The 15,523-nt window shown below is 39.4% G+C and overlaps 1 protein-coding gene across 1 annotated transcript in view; it reads right to left on the bottom strand.

The window, feature by feature from the left end:
• Positions 1-9,541: 9,541 nt before the first annotated feature.
• The window catches only part of FREM2 (FRAS1 related extracellular matrix 2), a 146,940-nt gene continuing 140,958 nt past the window's right edge, over positions 9,542-15,523 (bottom strand). Inside the window, exons 21-24 of the mRNA XM_075722378.1 lie at positions 13,805-13,931; positions 12,810-12,997; positions 11,745-11,891; positions 9,542-10,054 (exon numbers count right to left, since the gene is read on the bottom strand). Coding sequence (XP_075578493.1) covers positions 9,542-10,054; positions 11,745-11,891; positions 12,810-12,997; positions 13,805-13,931 — 975 coding nt within the window. The remainder of the gene's footprint in view (positions 10,055-11,744; positions 11,892-12,809; positions 12,998-13,804; positions 13,932-15,523) is intronic.

Below are 15,523 nucleotides of genomic sequence, written 5' to 3' on the forward strand. Positions count from 1 at the left end.
CACTGACTGAGCCTGCTGCCTTCCCCACATTTGGGGGCATTTTCCAGGCCACTCTGTTAATGAGTGACCAAAACCAGCTCACAGAAGTCACAGAAGGGGAGCTAAGAGCCCAGCAACCCAGGAGAGGGATGCAAGGAGAAGCTGGCTGCCATGGCTATCGTTCTCCAGCCCCCAGGCTGTGGGTGCTCAGGAGGGGGAAATCCTGCTACTGCAGCATCTTGACATAAAATAAATAGAAGAGCCACTGAAACGTGGACTTTCAGACAACTTTTGTCATTTAACTTCTCTTTTTATCAATGTTTTTACCTGATGTTCCTCTTTTGGAGGAATGGTTGGGCTGCTCCCTGGCATCCTGCAGCAGTCCAGGACTGAAAAGCTCAAGCTGGAAGTAGAGATTGCAGCTGCTGGTCCCAGGAGCTGCAACAGCTGAAGTCACCATCTGGGAGGCAGTCCTGAATGCCACCACTTTGCTTATTTTGGACTCCAGCAGGGTGTATTAAACCAGTCTTCCTGACCCCAAGCACCAGGAGGTACATTCTCAGGTTTTGGCTGTGGGTCTGGCTGCTGTGATTCCTTCCAAGCAAATACACCTTGAATTCTGCTTCCCAGCTTGTAACACTTCATCCTTGTGATCTTATCTGAGGAACTATGTATAAATAAAAAATTATGTTATATAATACAAAAATATAAACACACACATAAAATATGTACTATTTACATATATTGATATCTATTACATACTATATAAAATGCACAAACATATATATAACTATATGTAAAGTTCAAAATACATTTTACATAAGAAAATCTATATAAAATTTATATAATAATAATAAAAATTATTCTCTGTGTGTGTGTGTGTGTCTGTGTGCACACATGTACACTTGTTGCAGTCATGGTTTGAAACCAATCATTTTGTTGCAGAATAAAACTTCTCAGCCATTTCATGAGGAGACTGGGATAATGTGTATTACCACAGCTGACAGTTCCAGATGGGAACTACAGGAAGTGCCTAAATGCTGCAATAATTTTTTTGAATTGTTGGCATCGCACTTGCCATTCATAACGATGTTATGGATGTCAAATGCACCGTTCCTGAGGAAACTGAAATTTCCTGGGGGAGAAACATCTCCCCAGCACCTGCATTTTGAGAGCCAAATTGGAAAGGAAAATCCAAGCTGCGGCGCACCAAGCCAAAAAAAACTTAGACAGAAGCTGTTACTAGTGGTCCTGTTCTGAGTGCAGTGTTGCAGAGTAGAAAATCACCACACCTGAGGAAATAGTAATAAATGAGTGCAGCAACTGTTGCAGGAGGTGTTCACACAAACCTCTTCAGGCTAATGTCTGATAACAGAATCTGAATTTCCTGGACAAGCTGTCTAACTATACAGCTAGTTCAGAGAAAACCTTTCAGCAAGAGAAAACAGTTATTGAATTGCTCACATTTAGCTTGGCTACATAAAAGCAAGAAGTGGGTTCTGCCTCTGAAACTCATCTTTTTTGAGATGCCAGTCTGGTTAAAAACATTTGTTAGCAACGAACAGTTGCGTCCACGCACCACTCTGGGTACTCGCTGCAGGTGGGTTTAGGTTCCAGTGCACAGCCTGCTGTGTTGAGAATCACTGCCGACGAACTAAGCTTTTCTCATAGTTGAACACGGCATGTAGACCCTTAATCAGCAGCGAGAATTGCACTGCTCTGTTTCACTTCTGTTCAGCAACTTTCAGGTGTCTGCACCCATCATGATACAGTCCACAAACGGGGTTTTTTTAGACCTTGCTACTCAAGTTCACCTAAGTTAGGATCTGAGTGGAGTTTAGGTGAAGTGAACATGGTCTGCTGAGACTTTTGCCTCTGAAGTCTTGGAAGATGTGACATAAATGAGCACATCCCCTGTGCAGCATGGCGAGTTAGTAGTTGACAGTACAGCCTGAGATGGAAGAAGTCTCCCGGGGTGCAGAGGAGCCCCGAGAGTGCCTGTGCTGTACTGTACACTCTGATGCATTAGGGTTGCATGGGACATTGAGGGCATCATGTGGCACTTCTGCTAAGTCCTGAGCACATGAAAGGTGCTGTATGTGTGCATGGGCAGCTGCTGATGCCCATAAAGCCATTACAAATCTCTCTCCAGCTGATGGTCTTTGAGGGGGGATACAAATCTTTCCCTTCCTCCTACTGTGAGAGAGCGTTTCAAGATCCTGACAACGGGAGGCCAGGAATCCTGTCTCCAGGAGACCATGTAAGGCACGCATTGATGGGGTGGTCTGTGGTACTGTTGTGTGATGCTGCTATGAGATGTGGGCATAGTAGGACACCTCCTATGAAGCCAACCTCCTGACATATCAACATCATTTTGCCCCTGAAGACAGAGGCTTTTGTTCTTCTGAATGATTAGCCAGATCCTACTCCAGCCACTGTTTCACAGACTTGACAATACTGGGGACCAGCCCCTGTGGGGCACAGTGTAGCTTGCTGTATTGAAATCCAAGTCTCTTGCCAAGAAATGGAAGAGAAGCACAGCCACATCCCCATGAGCTACTACTTTTGAAGAATTTGGTATTCATGTTTCTGTCTTGCCAGGATCATTTTGGTGCCATTAGAAACATAAGAAAAAATGCATCAGTGAGAGAGACACTTGATAGCCCAAGAAATATTCTTTTAACCTTTTGTAACAAACAGCAGAGAATAAGTGGAGCACATTCATAAGGTAAATAAAAAAATCAACAGTATCTTTTACCTCTGCCTCCACTTCCCTCTCTCCAGATGCTTTACCTCATTCTGTCCAGCTGATATGCCTTCAACAGGATATGAGCCAGGAAAAGGCTATTGACTCATGCTACCATTTCAAGCAGTCCTCAGCAGGACATCTAGGTAGATGTGAGGTGCAGGTAAGCCAGCTGTTAGAGACCTAGGGTGCTGACAAATGGAAGCTTTCATTCCCTCTTTACCACAAGAAAAAAAACCCTACATTATGTTTTTTGTAGTTTATATTATCAATTCCAAGCCTGGGACTGGTGGCTCTTTGTACAACTGTTAGGGCATGAGTGGCTCTTCTGGGTTGGGTGATCTGCCTCTGACAGGGCCCAGTAGTGGAGTTGTAGGGAAGAGAAAGGAAAGAGAAGATGAACAGCTTGATCCTTCTCCTGAATCCTTCCAGCTTTCTCTAGTCCGGGATTTCTGAACTAGCTGTTGAAACAAACAGCTGATTGTAATGGACTTCCATGAATTTCATTTCTTTTTTAGTTTGGCATGCACATCATCCTTCAGTAATGAGTGTTGCAGTTTTAATTTTAGGTCAGATGATTAGGTATTGCCTACTTCGTTTCATCCTTGTAGCCAGCAAATTTTTTTAGGTGGAACCTCTCTAAAATATTACAAGAAAGAGTGAATCATTGTTCCTTACTCACTGTCTCCGTAACATCCCATAACCAAGCCAGGAGGTGTGGGGTTGCTACTCTACCCTTAATTGGTTTAGTGGTGGAGTTGGTAATGTTAGGTTAATGGTTGGACTGGATGATCTTAAAGGTCTTTTCCAACCTAAACGATTCTATGATTCAGGATTTAATGTACCTCTATTATACTCTCTCTTGGGTATTTCTTTCTGAGGCTGAAGAGTGGAGGAGAGTCTTACCTATTTAATCTCTCCTTACAGGGAAGACACTTCTTACCTTTTATCATTCTTTTTGTCGTTTGCTGTCTCACTTAGTTCCATTATATGCTTTTTTGGAAGGGAATGTGAGAGGGAAAAAAGCAGAAATTAATATATTATTAAAGAGCTGAGTACATCATGCACTTATCCAGAATGCCTCCTCTTGTCTTCCATGGTAACTGAGTTGGAGCTTTTGCTAGAAAAATGGTAAAAAAGATGCTAGAGATGACAACTGTTACACTTGATCTTCCAGCTGCACTAGCTTAACTGGAGCACTTCAACTTGTGCAGCTACAGAGTCATCCTTTACATGTAAACTTACCGTCGTGGTTTAGCCCCAGCCAACAACTAAGGACCACGCAGCCGCTCACTCACTCCCCCTGCCCTGGTGGGATGGGGGAGAGAATCGGAGGAGTAAGAGTGAGAAAAACTCCTGGGTTGAGATAAGAACAGTTTAATAATTGAAATTAAGTAAAACAGTAATGATAATAACAAAATAATAATAATAATAATAATAATAATAATAATAATAATAGTAGTAGTAGTAGTAGTAGTAATAATATATAAAGCAAGTGATGCACAATGCAATTGCTCACCACCCGCCGACCGATACCCAGCCAGTCCCCGAGCAGCGATCGCTGCTCCCCAGCAAACTCCCCCCAGCTTATATACTGAGCATGACGTCATATGGTACAGAATAGCCCTTTGGTCAGCTTGGATCAACTATTCTGGCTGTGCCCCCTCCCAGGTTTCTTGTGCACCTGGCAGAGCATGGGAAGCTGAAAAGTCCTTGACTAGCATAAGCAGTACTTGGCAACAACTAAAACATTGGTGTGTTATCAACATTCTTCTCCTACTAAATCCAAAACATAGCACTATGCCTGTTACTAGGAAGAAAATTAACTCTATCCCAGCCGAAACCAGGACACTTACACTTAGAAAAACTTGTGTCATGAAAATGCAGGTAACAGGAGACAGCAGGAATCCAGCACATGCTTGAGCATTGGCCATGAAATGAAACAAGATGCATCATTTAAGAATCTTTCAGCTGTTCCCTTCATTTTTACTGGAAGTCAATGGTTACTTACCAAAGCAACAGTCGTGCAAGGTAAAATCTGAATGGATTATCTCTTGAAATAATAAGAAAACCAAAACTCAAACAGCCAAACACTTGAGAGTAATTTACTGAACAGCTTTCAAAGCTAAAGCATTCAGTGGTAGGAGCTGAATTCGTTTGGGGTAGGAGCTGAGTCATTCTTTCAAAAGACAGTGAAGATGCATTAAAAAACCCTGAGTCCTATAAATGCTGAAATGTAACCATGCTTGGGCTGTAAAGAGAAAGTCATCTGGACCTGCTGGAACATGCTTGGACACCTCAGTAGTATCAGAATTCCACCAAGTGCCAAAATGAATGTGGACATCACTTGATCACTGTGGACAATCTCCGAGTGGGAAATTAATGCCCTTTGATTTCTTGCTAGTCCTACAGTCCTGTGACCAGATTGTTTACTAATTCACATCATATATAGCTATTTATATTGGAGCAGGACAGAAACACTTCCAATCTGATTTGCCCTGGCAGAATCACAACACAGAGCTCACAGATATGACACCAAATGGCTCAGCTCAGTCTCAGTAACTGCTAAGAGTATAATCCACACAAGCATGTTTAGGTAGTAGAAGGCAACAGACATAGCAAAGCAGGAATCACTGCCTGCTAGTTTATCCTTCCTTAATAGCAGTTGGTAAATACACTGTGTCACTCGTGTAACTAGCCATGAAGTATAGCTTTTCTGACAGTGAAGGAGGTGGGTGCTTGCTCAAGTTCACACAGAAGTCAGAGGCCAGTGCTGGCCAGTTTACAAAGGGTGGAGTGAGAGTGCAAAGGTTCAGAGTTGCTTTTTCTTTCTGCATGATAGTATGTGTATCTATAGAATCATAGAATCACTTAGGTTGGAAAAGACCTTTAAGATCACCCACTCCAACCATTAACTATCTATCTATCTATCTATCTATCTATCTATCTATCTATCTATCTATCTACCTATCCACCCATCCATCTATCTAACAGTTTCATTGTTAAGTGTCTACATCTCATCTATTTCTAACCCGATACATTGGCCACTGGGAAAAAGATCTAATGAGCTGGCACAAGAAACAACTGACAGGAACATCAGCGCTGCAGGAGCAAGAGAACGGCTTCCTGCAGACTCACCTTCACTTGTCAATGAGGCTAGTAGAATAAGCCCTGCCAGCACACAGGAACATGGCAATCCAACCTACAAAGAACTTGCAGATATCTAGAGATTCCTGATGTTCTGGAATTGAAATAATAATCCCTCTCTGAGCCATGAGTGCAACCACAATGATTAAAAAACAATCCCTGTGCTGAACACTTCATGACCAGAAAACAATTGGTTCAGGAACAAAGCAGTGAGATTTATTGCAAACACAGTATTAAGTTTATGTTCTTCCATCAATGTGACAAATTAGTTTTCTTAACACTGCATTACTGACCCCTCTCCACAGTGTGACATTCATACTCAAATTTTAGATCAGTAACCAAAACAGAAGTAGTTTTATTTTTTTCCTGATACAAATGCCGAATATCACAGCTATAGACATAAGCAAAAAATTGTTCCAAATAAATATGCATGGAAAGATTTTTGACAGCTTGATAACAAACTTAAACACAGTAATTATTGTATAAATGGTTTAACAAATGGTATTATTGCTAGCAGAATAAGCATCTCCAGGGAAAAGAGGATTGAATACATAATCTGGAAATAGATTAAATATATATATATAAAAGATACTCAGTTTATTGCATGGATAGATAAATATTAACATATTTGTGCACATAACTGGGAACGAGGCACTTACTCAGGTTAGTATAAACAAGGCCACTTGTTAAGTAGAAGAGAAAATGTTAATAAGCCTCCAAAACAACTGGCTGAAATCTAAAACCTTGAAGCCATAATAAAAAAGGCATGCTGTTACAGATGTATTTATAGTTCACTGAATTGTAAGAAATCCAATTTCTTAAGAATGGGACAAATCCGGCAGGCCTTACTGAAAACATTGGGATTTTTTTCCCAAGTAGATGACTTTGATATCTGACTCATGAATCTTACTCATGCTTGTCCAGCTTTTCAGTGTTTGCTTTGTGTTTTTCTTTGTTATCACTAGTTTGCACTATTATTTTATATATTGTTAGAAAAACATTAGTCTGATAATCCCCATGAACCTAAACATTTTACAGAGTTGTAATCGGACGCTATTCAAAGCAGTGATCAAGTTGTTTACCAGGCTAAATATTTGGCTTGTAGAACACATGGTTTATGATGTGATTTTATAAAAAGAAATAATAATTAAAAAAAATATTTTGCCTGCAAGCAACTTTAATGATATTTCAGTCTGCTAAAATTCAAAAGCAGAAAAATAGCTCTACTGATAAACACCTAATTTCTGTATTTTATATATATTTTTAAAAAGATCTTCTCTGCTTATACAAAACAGGCATTTTATAAATATTAAAATGTTCTATTATTTACATGTGTCCCATTTTACTGAAGAATCATTGACTGCTATTATCCAAACATGCAGGCTCTAGGAGACAAATTTTGTGTTTCTTATTATCATAGTGATTTCACATATAGGCACAAAGGCAAATTTGATCTTAGGTTATATTGCAACTTAGTTGTGAACTTAAACTAAATATAAAAAGTATCTGTGGGTTAAGTCTTTGATCAATCTTGCACACATAATACATGGATCACAAAACCAGGAACTTCATTAAAAGAGTAAATTAATGTCAGGTGACTAGGGAAAAGGTCTAATGCACTGGCGACGTCTTGTGGATAATTGTTTCAGGCTAGAACTCAGATTAATTAAAATAAAAGATGACTGCATGATTTTAGTAATAGAGTTTGACCCTTAGGTTGCTGCAAACATCCTTCAATTAAGCAGTCTGAATCACAGTCTTCAGAAAACCTAGAAAAAGTAGGACAGATTCTGACCTGATTCATTTGGTGAAAACCTGATGAAATCTTATTAAATGAGTGAAGTTGTAACAATATAAATCCAGAGCAAGAGATAGCATGAGTCCCTCTGTGTGCATATTCACACTGTACCATGAATCATAGCACAGATATTCCTAGGCTAGTAGACCTCAACATTTCTGAGTCTTTATGGCTCAGAGGACGATTGTGCAGAATTACTAGGTCAGGTCTATCTATGTTGATGATCACCACAGCCAGGCCAGGAAGCCTTTTGGATGGATATTTTCAGTTCAGAGGCAGCATTCAGGCTGCTTTCAAATTGGATCCTGCTCAGCTAACTCAGATCTCTGCAGCATGGTCCCCAGAATACCAAATGCCAAGTGTATTGCAGCTGAAGATAGTTTGGGAGCTGCCTGCACCCACCACCATAAGATGGTGGAAGGGAACAGGTATTTTAGCAACAGTTTCAACAGCCTGATTCAGATTTTATATTGTTTACATAGTTTAACTCCATTGACTTGAAAGCACTTAGTCATATACAATGCTAGTGTGACAAATGGGACAATCTGTCCTGAAGGTTACGTAGCTTTCATAGCCAAGCATTTGGCAGGATATCTTTGGGACAGGACGGGTCCTGTCTGGATAAGAACTGACAAGGGACGCTGCTGATCCAAACTTCTGTGGAAGTCATCATGCTGTCATGTTACCTAAATCAAGAATGCTGAAAGAAAATTAGAATTATTCTTGCAAAAGTAGTCACTTGTTAAAAAATGCCCAACAATGACCCAGCACATTTGTCAAGATGTGCTGTGATTATACAGTAATAAATACTACTTGCTTCAATCAAATGTTAATTTCTTCTTCACTTTGTTCCCATTTAATATGGCAACTGACAATCACATGTTGGATTCAGTATCATGATTCCTAGGCTCAGTTCAGGCAGAACCTTGTCCTCTGCATTTTGAATCTTCTTGAATCTTGAATACCTATCTTCTCTAGGTACTGAAATACTAATGCTTGCATTTTCCAGCAGTGGATATGCACTAACAAATATAATTTACCTTACAACACTTCCATGATCCATTATAAACTTAAGAGGACATAAGCGTCCAGTTTCTGTGAAAAACAAAATTCTTTCTGGATTTGTTGCAATTCTTTGGCTTTGTATAAACATAAATAAGGAAAAAAATTCTCAGATTAAATAGCTGAAAAAGAATTTGCAGAAAAGAGTATGTATTGCATCCTGTAACATGCAACTGTTTATAATGTTATGCTGTCTAACCTAGTTGTCTTTTGAAAAAGTTCCGTTACACATAAGTAAAAAAAAAAAAAAAAAAAAGTCACTGGTATAGCTTAAGTGAAGTCAAAAGCTTATAGAAGGGAGGATTCATGCCTAAGGCATTTCATCACCTTTCAGACTAACTGTAGACATTGAGTTCTTTGCAAGAAACAGTACAAAATTTAACTGAAGAGTGTAAGGATTCCTCCTCTCAAGTATTCTGTGTTTCTGAAGAAACAGATTTCCTCTCTTATTACAGACAGGATATATAGCACCTTTGGATAGTTTCTTCTACTTTTTTGAAATGTCAGAAAACACAAAAACAAAACAAAAATCTCTCCCTTACAATGCAATTCCTTGAATTGCTGCTTAAGATTAGTGCATGATATAGGGACCTCAGGATTACCTTTCGTGCAAAGTGGGAGATTTGGTATGGATTATTCTATTGTTGATAATGGTACCAAGAGTTCAGGATAAAAAATTTCAAGTACACCTAGAAGCGTATGAACTCTTCATTCCTCATGAGTCACCATGATCTGCTGCTAACAAAGTGCAGTTCAAGTTTTTTTTGAGGCACTCTGGAGACTCTGGCTTGAATCCTGTGGTCTTGGAATCAAACCTCTGAGCTGTCGCTGGTGTAATTATATGGTAGCATCATTGGTTCATTGCTACCTGACTCTTTTGTGGCTTCCTTCTTCTCAGAATTTTGTTTCCATTTTAGCAGCAAAATGATGATTGCAACTAAGCAGATGGCAAGGAAAATGGCAGCAGTTCCACCAATGATTGTGACCACGCTGACCCCTGCACTTTGGTTATTCAGTTCCCTGGGGAGAACGCCATTGACCACAACCTCCCTTTGAGGAACCTGTTTCTTGCTGGTGCGATCTAGTGCTATGTGCTGTATGTTTGTTCCTCGGTTGTTTTCTACTCCAATGTCTTTTGCAACTTCTGGGTCCTGCTCAGCTCCCCTCTTCTGACGTCTCTGTGTGGATGCTCCTGGGCTCCCACCACTAAAGAGTGAGTGATACTGGTGCTCCACACTTCTTTTGCCGATTCCGCGGTTAGCATTCTCTTTTGAACGTACAGTGTAGATTGTATGGACATACCACTCCCTACCCAAAGACACCTAGAAAGACACAATTTTTTTATATTTAAGCACACACATACACAATCTGGACAGTACTATACACAGAGGAAATCAATCACTGTTCTGGTTTCATTGCCTGGACAAGTACTTTCAAGATCATGCACAGATAACCCCCCACTATGTGCCAACGCACACCAGAGGAGTCATGTTTTCTGCCAGAATTTTAAGAGGGGGTAGTCCCCATTCCTCTCCATGGCCAGACTCTGTGGATATCAGGTACAGATGAAGAAGCATAGCCTTGGCATTTTTTTGGTACTGTTACTACCAATGGCCATACAAAAAACCTCAGCTGTAGACAGGCCACAGAAGAGGACCCCCCAGGCCCAGCCTGCCAGCTGACTAGGCCCTGGCTGTGGCTCTATTTCCATCTTAACATAAGAAAACAATTTTTTACTATGACAATGGTTGAACATTAGAACAGGGAGGCTTTGGAGTCTCCATCCTTAGAGATATTCAAAATCCAACTGGACACCGTCCTGGGCAACCTGCTCTAGATGACCCTGCTTTGAGCAGCGGGTTGGAACAGACAATCTCCAGAGGCCCCTGACAACCTCATCCATTCTGTGACTGCGTGATTCCCTGCAGTCTGTGTGAGATGATGCTATCTTCCTTGAATTTGTCTTGTCTTTCCTGGATACATAATAAATTTGGCCTCCACAAAGTCCAGTAGAATTGTCTGAATACTGTCTTAAAGCTACTGGCTGATAATTTCAGTGGTTGCAGCCAAGTTCTGTTATTGTGAGAAATAACACGTTTTCTATTTTACTCTTGTTTTTCCAAGTCTTTCTCAGGATATACTGTTGTTTCTTCATATTCTCATTGTTTTGACAGAATGAGGATCAAAAATCACTGCATTATTGGAAATGGATTCTTCATATAAAAAATGATATTTCATTTTCATAGGGGCAGATTATGAAACCTTTTGTATGCTGGTGAGTAGGCTGGTCTCTTAACAATTCCATTGCTTACAATGGGACCTTTAATACTGAAGTGGCCAGGAGTAGGATTAAAGTGTCCTCAATATTTTTTCTACTAATTTAAACACTTGAGTTTTGTGTGTAGTTTTGCAAATACTAAAGAGACAAATAATGAAGAGAGGACTCCTGGCTGGGTTATACTGATCAAAGGGATGAATGCACACAGCTGAAGGATTACATTTAATTAAGTTAAGAAGTAGTTGCACCCTTTAGTTGTCAATTTCTAGGCTTTCCAGTGCTTAGATGTTTCACAATGTGCAAGTTTGCAAGGAAAGAATTGCACAGAAAATGCTGAGTATCAACTAAATTTTGATGAACTTCACTATAAATGCTTATGATTCTTTTATTTTTTTGTCTTTGACAAGTGAGATGGGAAGCAATAAACCAATGCTGTGTAACAAGAAATTTATCAAGTTTTTTAGAAGAAATGCATAAGAATAATTTGTATGATTTCTGGTTAGACTGTGGAATTAAGCAAGAGAAAAGCATAGCATTCCCACAGAAATCTTTTAGTAAGTGCTCCATATTTTATACCTAGAAGTTTTTAAGCATTTATAATCCTGTTTGACTGTCACTGGAATCAGAATAAATCTTTCTATGGGCTTCAATATGACTTACTGTTAACAACACTTCTTGTGCAAGTGTTTCTTTCTTGATTCAGTACTCTTGCTAATAAGCTACAGAAATCATACCTGAAATAGAGGAGTTGAGTCTACTTTAAATCCATCAGAGCCTGGCTGTTTAACTAACGGAATTGCTTCAGGATCATCGATTGCAAGTTTTGCATTAAAAAGCACATTTCCAAAGCTTGTGGCTTGCGTCTCTGGTTGAGCTTTGTCCTGCATGGTTATGGGGGGAAAAAAGTTTGTAAAACACAGATTCATTTCTTCTAGGAAAAACAGTTCTAATATTTATACACAATGTATAAATTGTGTCATTTACACATGGTATTTTATGCAACCCAGTGTAATATCAAGAGAAAAGATGTAAGAAGCAGTTGTGGTTACATCTGACTTGTACTAACTTCTATTTAATCTCTTGCCTGAAGACTTCTTTGTTGAAATACAAGGGGGAAACACTAGAGAACAACCATAGCTACATTTTTAAAATAAAAAAGATACATAAATGTGGTCTGAAATAAAAGCAAGAAGTCTATTTCTCAGTTTAAAGAAGCTACCTTTCATTTCTATTAACAGACATTCATATAAATTAGTTTAGATTATTAGATAATCATCTTACTTAAAGTCAACTCTCTAAAAGCTGGGCATCAGGTCTGTAGTCATCTAGGCTTACTCTGCAATTATTTGCAGAAGGGAAATAATCTCAGATATTCTAAGCCAGTGTTAGAGGTATCTTTCTTTCCCCACTGACTACAGAGGCAACCTGGATGACTAACTTTACATTATACACTACATTTTGGATGGATAAAGATGAAACAAATTCCAGTCCTCAACTTGCATGTCTCCTGAGACTCCCTCTGTGGTCAATGGATATAGACAATGCAGAGAAAAATCCTATCTTGGGATTCTAACTTAGGTCAAACTCTAAATGATGAGAGTCCCCAGAAAGATTAAGAATAGAACCATGAGGGAGAAAGGTAAGATACTGCCTTCATCAGTTCATGTTAGCCTGGAGCTTGAGTCAAAACTTTGGTGCTGTTGAGAACATTTTAAAGAACAGTTGGTTTTGGATAAAAAAGAAGTCAGAAAAAAATTTAAAAATATAGATGTGCATCCTCCCAGAATTACAACACTTACCACAATCTTAAACCTGTACAGAAGGGATGGAGAATCAGCAAGGCACCCATATTCAGTGTTGGATGGATTATATTTGGGTACATATCCATCAGCTCCTGTGCATAGGAAAACCTTCTCGATGCTACAGTAGAAGGAATCGCCCAAATTCTGCACTGGATCCACCATCACCCGCCCATATATGATATCACCTGTAAAGAGTGCACACAGTTCACACCCTGTTACACTGGAATATTTAGCACAGTACTGAGGCTAAGTTAATAAGCTTAGTCAAGAAGCTTAGTGCAGTGCAATGTGACTATATCCAAAGATACCTTGCTACCCAGCTTCCTCTGTAGGGGGTTGTCAAAGGCCATGATCAGAGTGAACGCTCTTCTATGCACTCTGGGCCACATAATAGCAATAGGAGGCCATTTGCTGTTGCTATAACCTGAACCAGTTCAGGGGCTGCTTTAATTCTGGGCTATACTGGGCTGTTCATTCAAAAAGTGACTTCAGGAAACATTTATGTACTCCTCTGCACCAGACCAGGGTGTAGGTTTTGGTCTCCTGACAATGCACTTTGTTGAAGAGATGGGTTGTTTTTATGTCAGTAGAATCCTGTTCAGGCTGCATAAGAGTTTACCTATGCTTCATCAGACTGGTAAACTGTACAAGTGAAATGAAGAAAGTTAACTCCATCCCAGCCAGACCCAGTACACTCACCCACAACAAAACCACTGTGTAATATTCACTTATCAACTAGGAATATTCTTAATATCAGCCAATGTTTATAAAGTCTGCTTATGAGAAATGGCACCAGTACTATAACCCTCAGGCATAACAGTTTCAGTGCAGATTTGCCAACAGCGCTGATGTAAACTGCCAGGTAGGAAAGGCAAATGCAAAAGAACACAAGCAGCAAGCCCAAACCCTTACTCCTATCTTGTTTTAACTGAAACAGGATTCTGACAGTATGGAACACATATTAAATGTTCATGATCTGTGCACAATTTTACCTTCTGAGAAAGCAACATCGCTTTCTTGCCCAAAGCCCATTGAGCCATCAGATAGCCAGAGTGTCTTTTTGGAGAGGAGGAACATCTGGGTGTTCAAACTGAACTCAGCAGCCACTGGGTCACTGACCTAAAACACAACAGCATAAGGCTCTTCAACAAGTATTCTTTAATGACTCTTAAAACACAGCATGATCTTTGCCCAATGTACATTATCTATCAGCTCTGCACATTGACATGCAATAATACAGTTTAACCAAAAAGATTTCTTTGTACTAGACATATGTTCCAATATATTTTACATGCATACAACCTTTGGGTTGTCTGCCTCTGTGATATTTGATAGGATTCTATGTTAGTTTCTTCCCACCACATTTTTCCAAATCTCAGCCAAGGAGGCGCCCAAGGCAACTTATGTGTGGGGTAACATGAGGAAAATATTTCCCTCAATAACTTGTCTCCCTCTGACTCATCACAGCCTGTTTTCTCTATCCTATTTTCATTCTTACACTGAAGTCCCACCTCTGCTTCCGATCCTCTGCCAATTATTTGAAAGTACACATTGCTGAGGATTTATTTGCAAGTATCAGTTCTTCTGATGTGCTGCAGGATATCAGATCATGCATGTGAAAATGCACCAAACTATTTGAACACCTTTTTATGCTAATATTTATTTTTATATATTTGACACAGTTATCTATGGTTCCTCCTTGATTACATTACAAGAATAAAATAAATCAGTACTATCAGCAGCAGGTTCTTATTGGGCTATATAACATGTTAGAAGACTAACTATGCAGGGACATGGCATAACAAAAGGAAAAGAATATAGTGAACAGAAGAATTGGGGAGAGCCCAAAATTCAAAAAGATGCAGTGTACCTGAGGAAACAATGTGGAAGACACATACATTCAAAAAAGAAAAAAGAACACGAGGCCACTAAACAAATAACAAAATGCTAACATATATATGTATATTTATGTATATATATGTATACGTGTGTGGAAAGGAAGGAAGGAAAACAGAAAAGAAAACATTCTTGCTGGCTCGTGGACAAGGGGCTGATGGAATGAGATATAACAATATCAACAGAAACTACTGTTGCAAGTTATACAGCTGACACATTTATTCTTCTTCAAACCCCTTTTTCACAATAGAGTCCCAAAACTATCAAAGCAACAGGATTTGGCAAGAAGAATGTACAGCTGAAATATTTTTATAAACCCACTGCTACTCTTCAGAAAGAGGAAACCTACCCTCATAGCCTTTTCACAGAAATAATAATTAAAAAAATAATTTCCATTCTCTTGGAATGCTTCCGTCTAAATGCCTGGGATTCAGGCTATTGGATTGCAGTCCCACAGCTTCAAATATCTGACTGGCACAACTGGTTTCCAGCTGTGGTTCTGAAAGAGAATCAAGCATGGCCTCATCAAGCTCTTCCTGGGCAGAGTAAATGTCCACTGAACAGGAAACGAGAAGTGTGCATTCAGCTAAAGGCACTGGACTTCAGCCACACAGTTTACAACAGTAAGAGCAATGGCCTGGTTAAATACTATGCATATAGCTATGAATACATCTCTTAGGCATCCTATTTTAAGCTACTTTTTTAATTTCAGTTTTACGTGTAAGTCTCAGTGTTGCCAGTGGCTGACACATAGCTGTTATTTATGACAGTAGTTTAAATGTAATTATTTTCATGTGTGTTTGAGGCATTTCAAA

The sequence above is a fragment of the Pelecanus crispus genome, chromosome 1, assembly GCF_030463565.1.
Source record: "Pelecanus crispus isolate bPelCri1 chromosome 1, bPelCri1.pri, whole genome shotgun sequence".
NCBI lineage: Eukaryota > Metazoa > Chordata > Aves > Pelecaniformes > Pelecanidae > Pelecanus > Pelecanus crispus.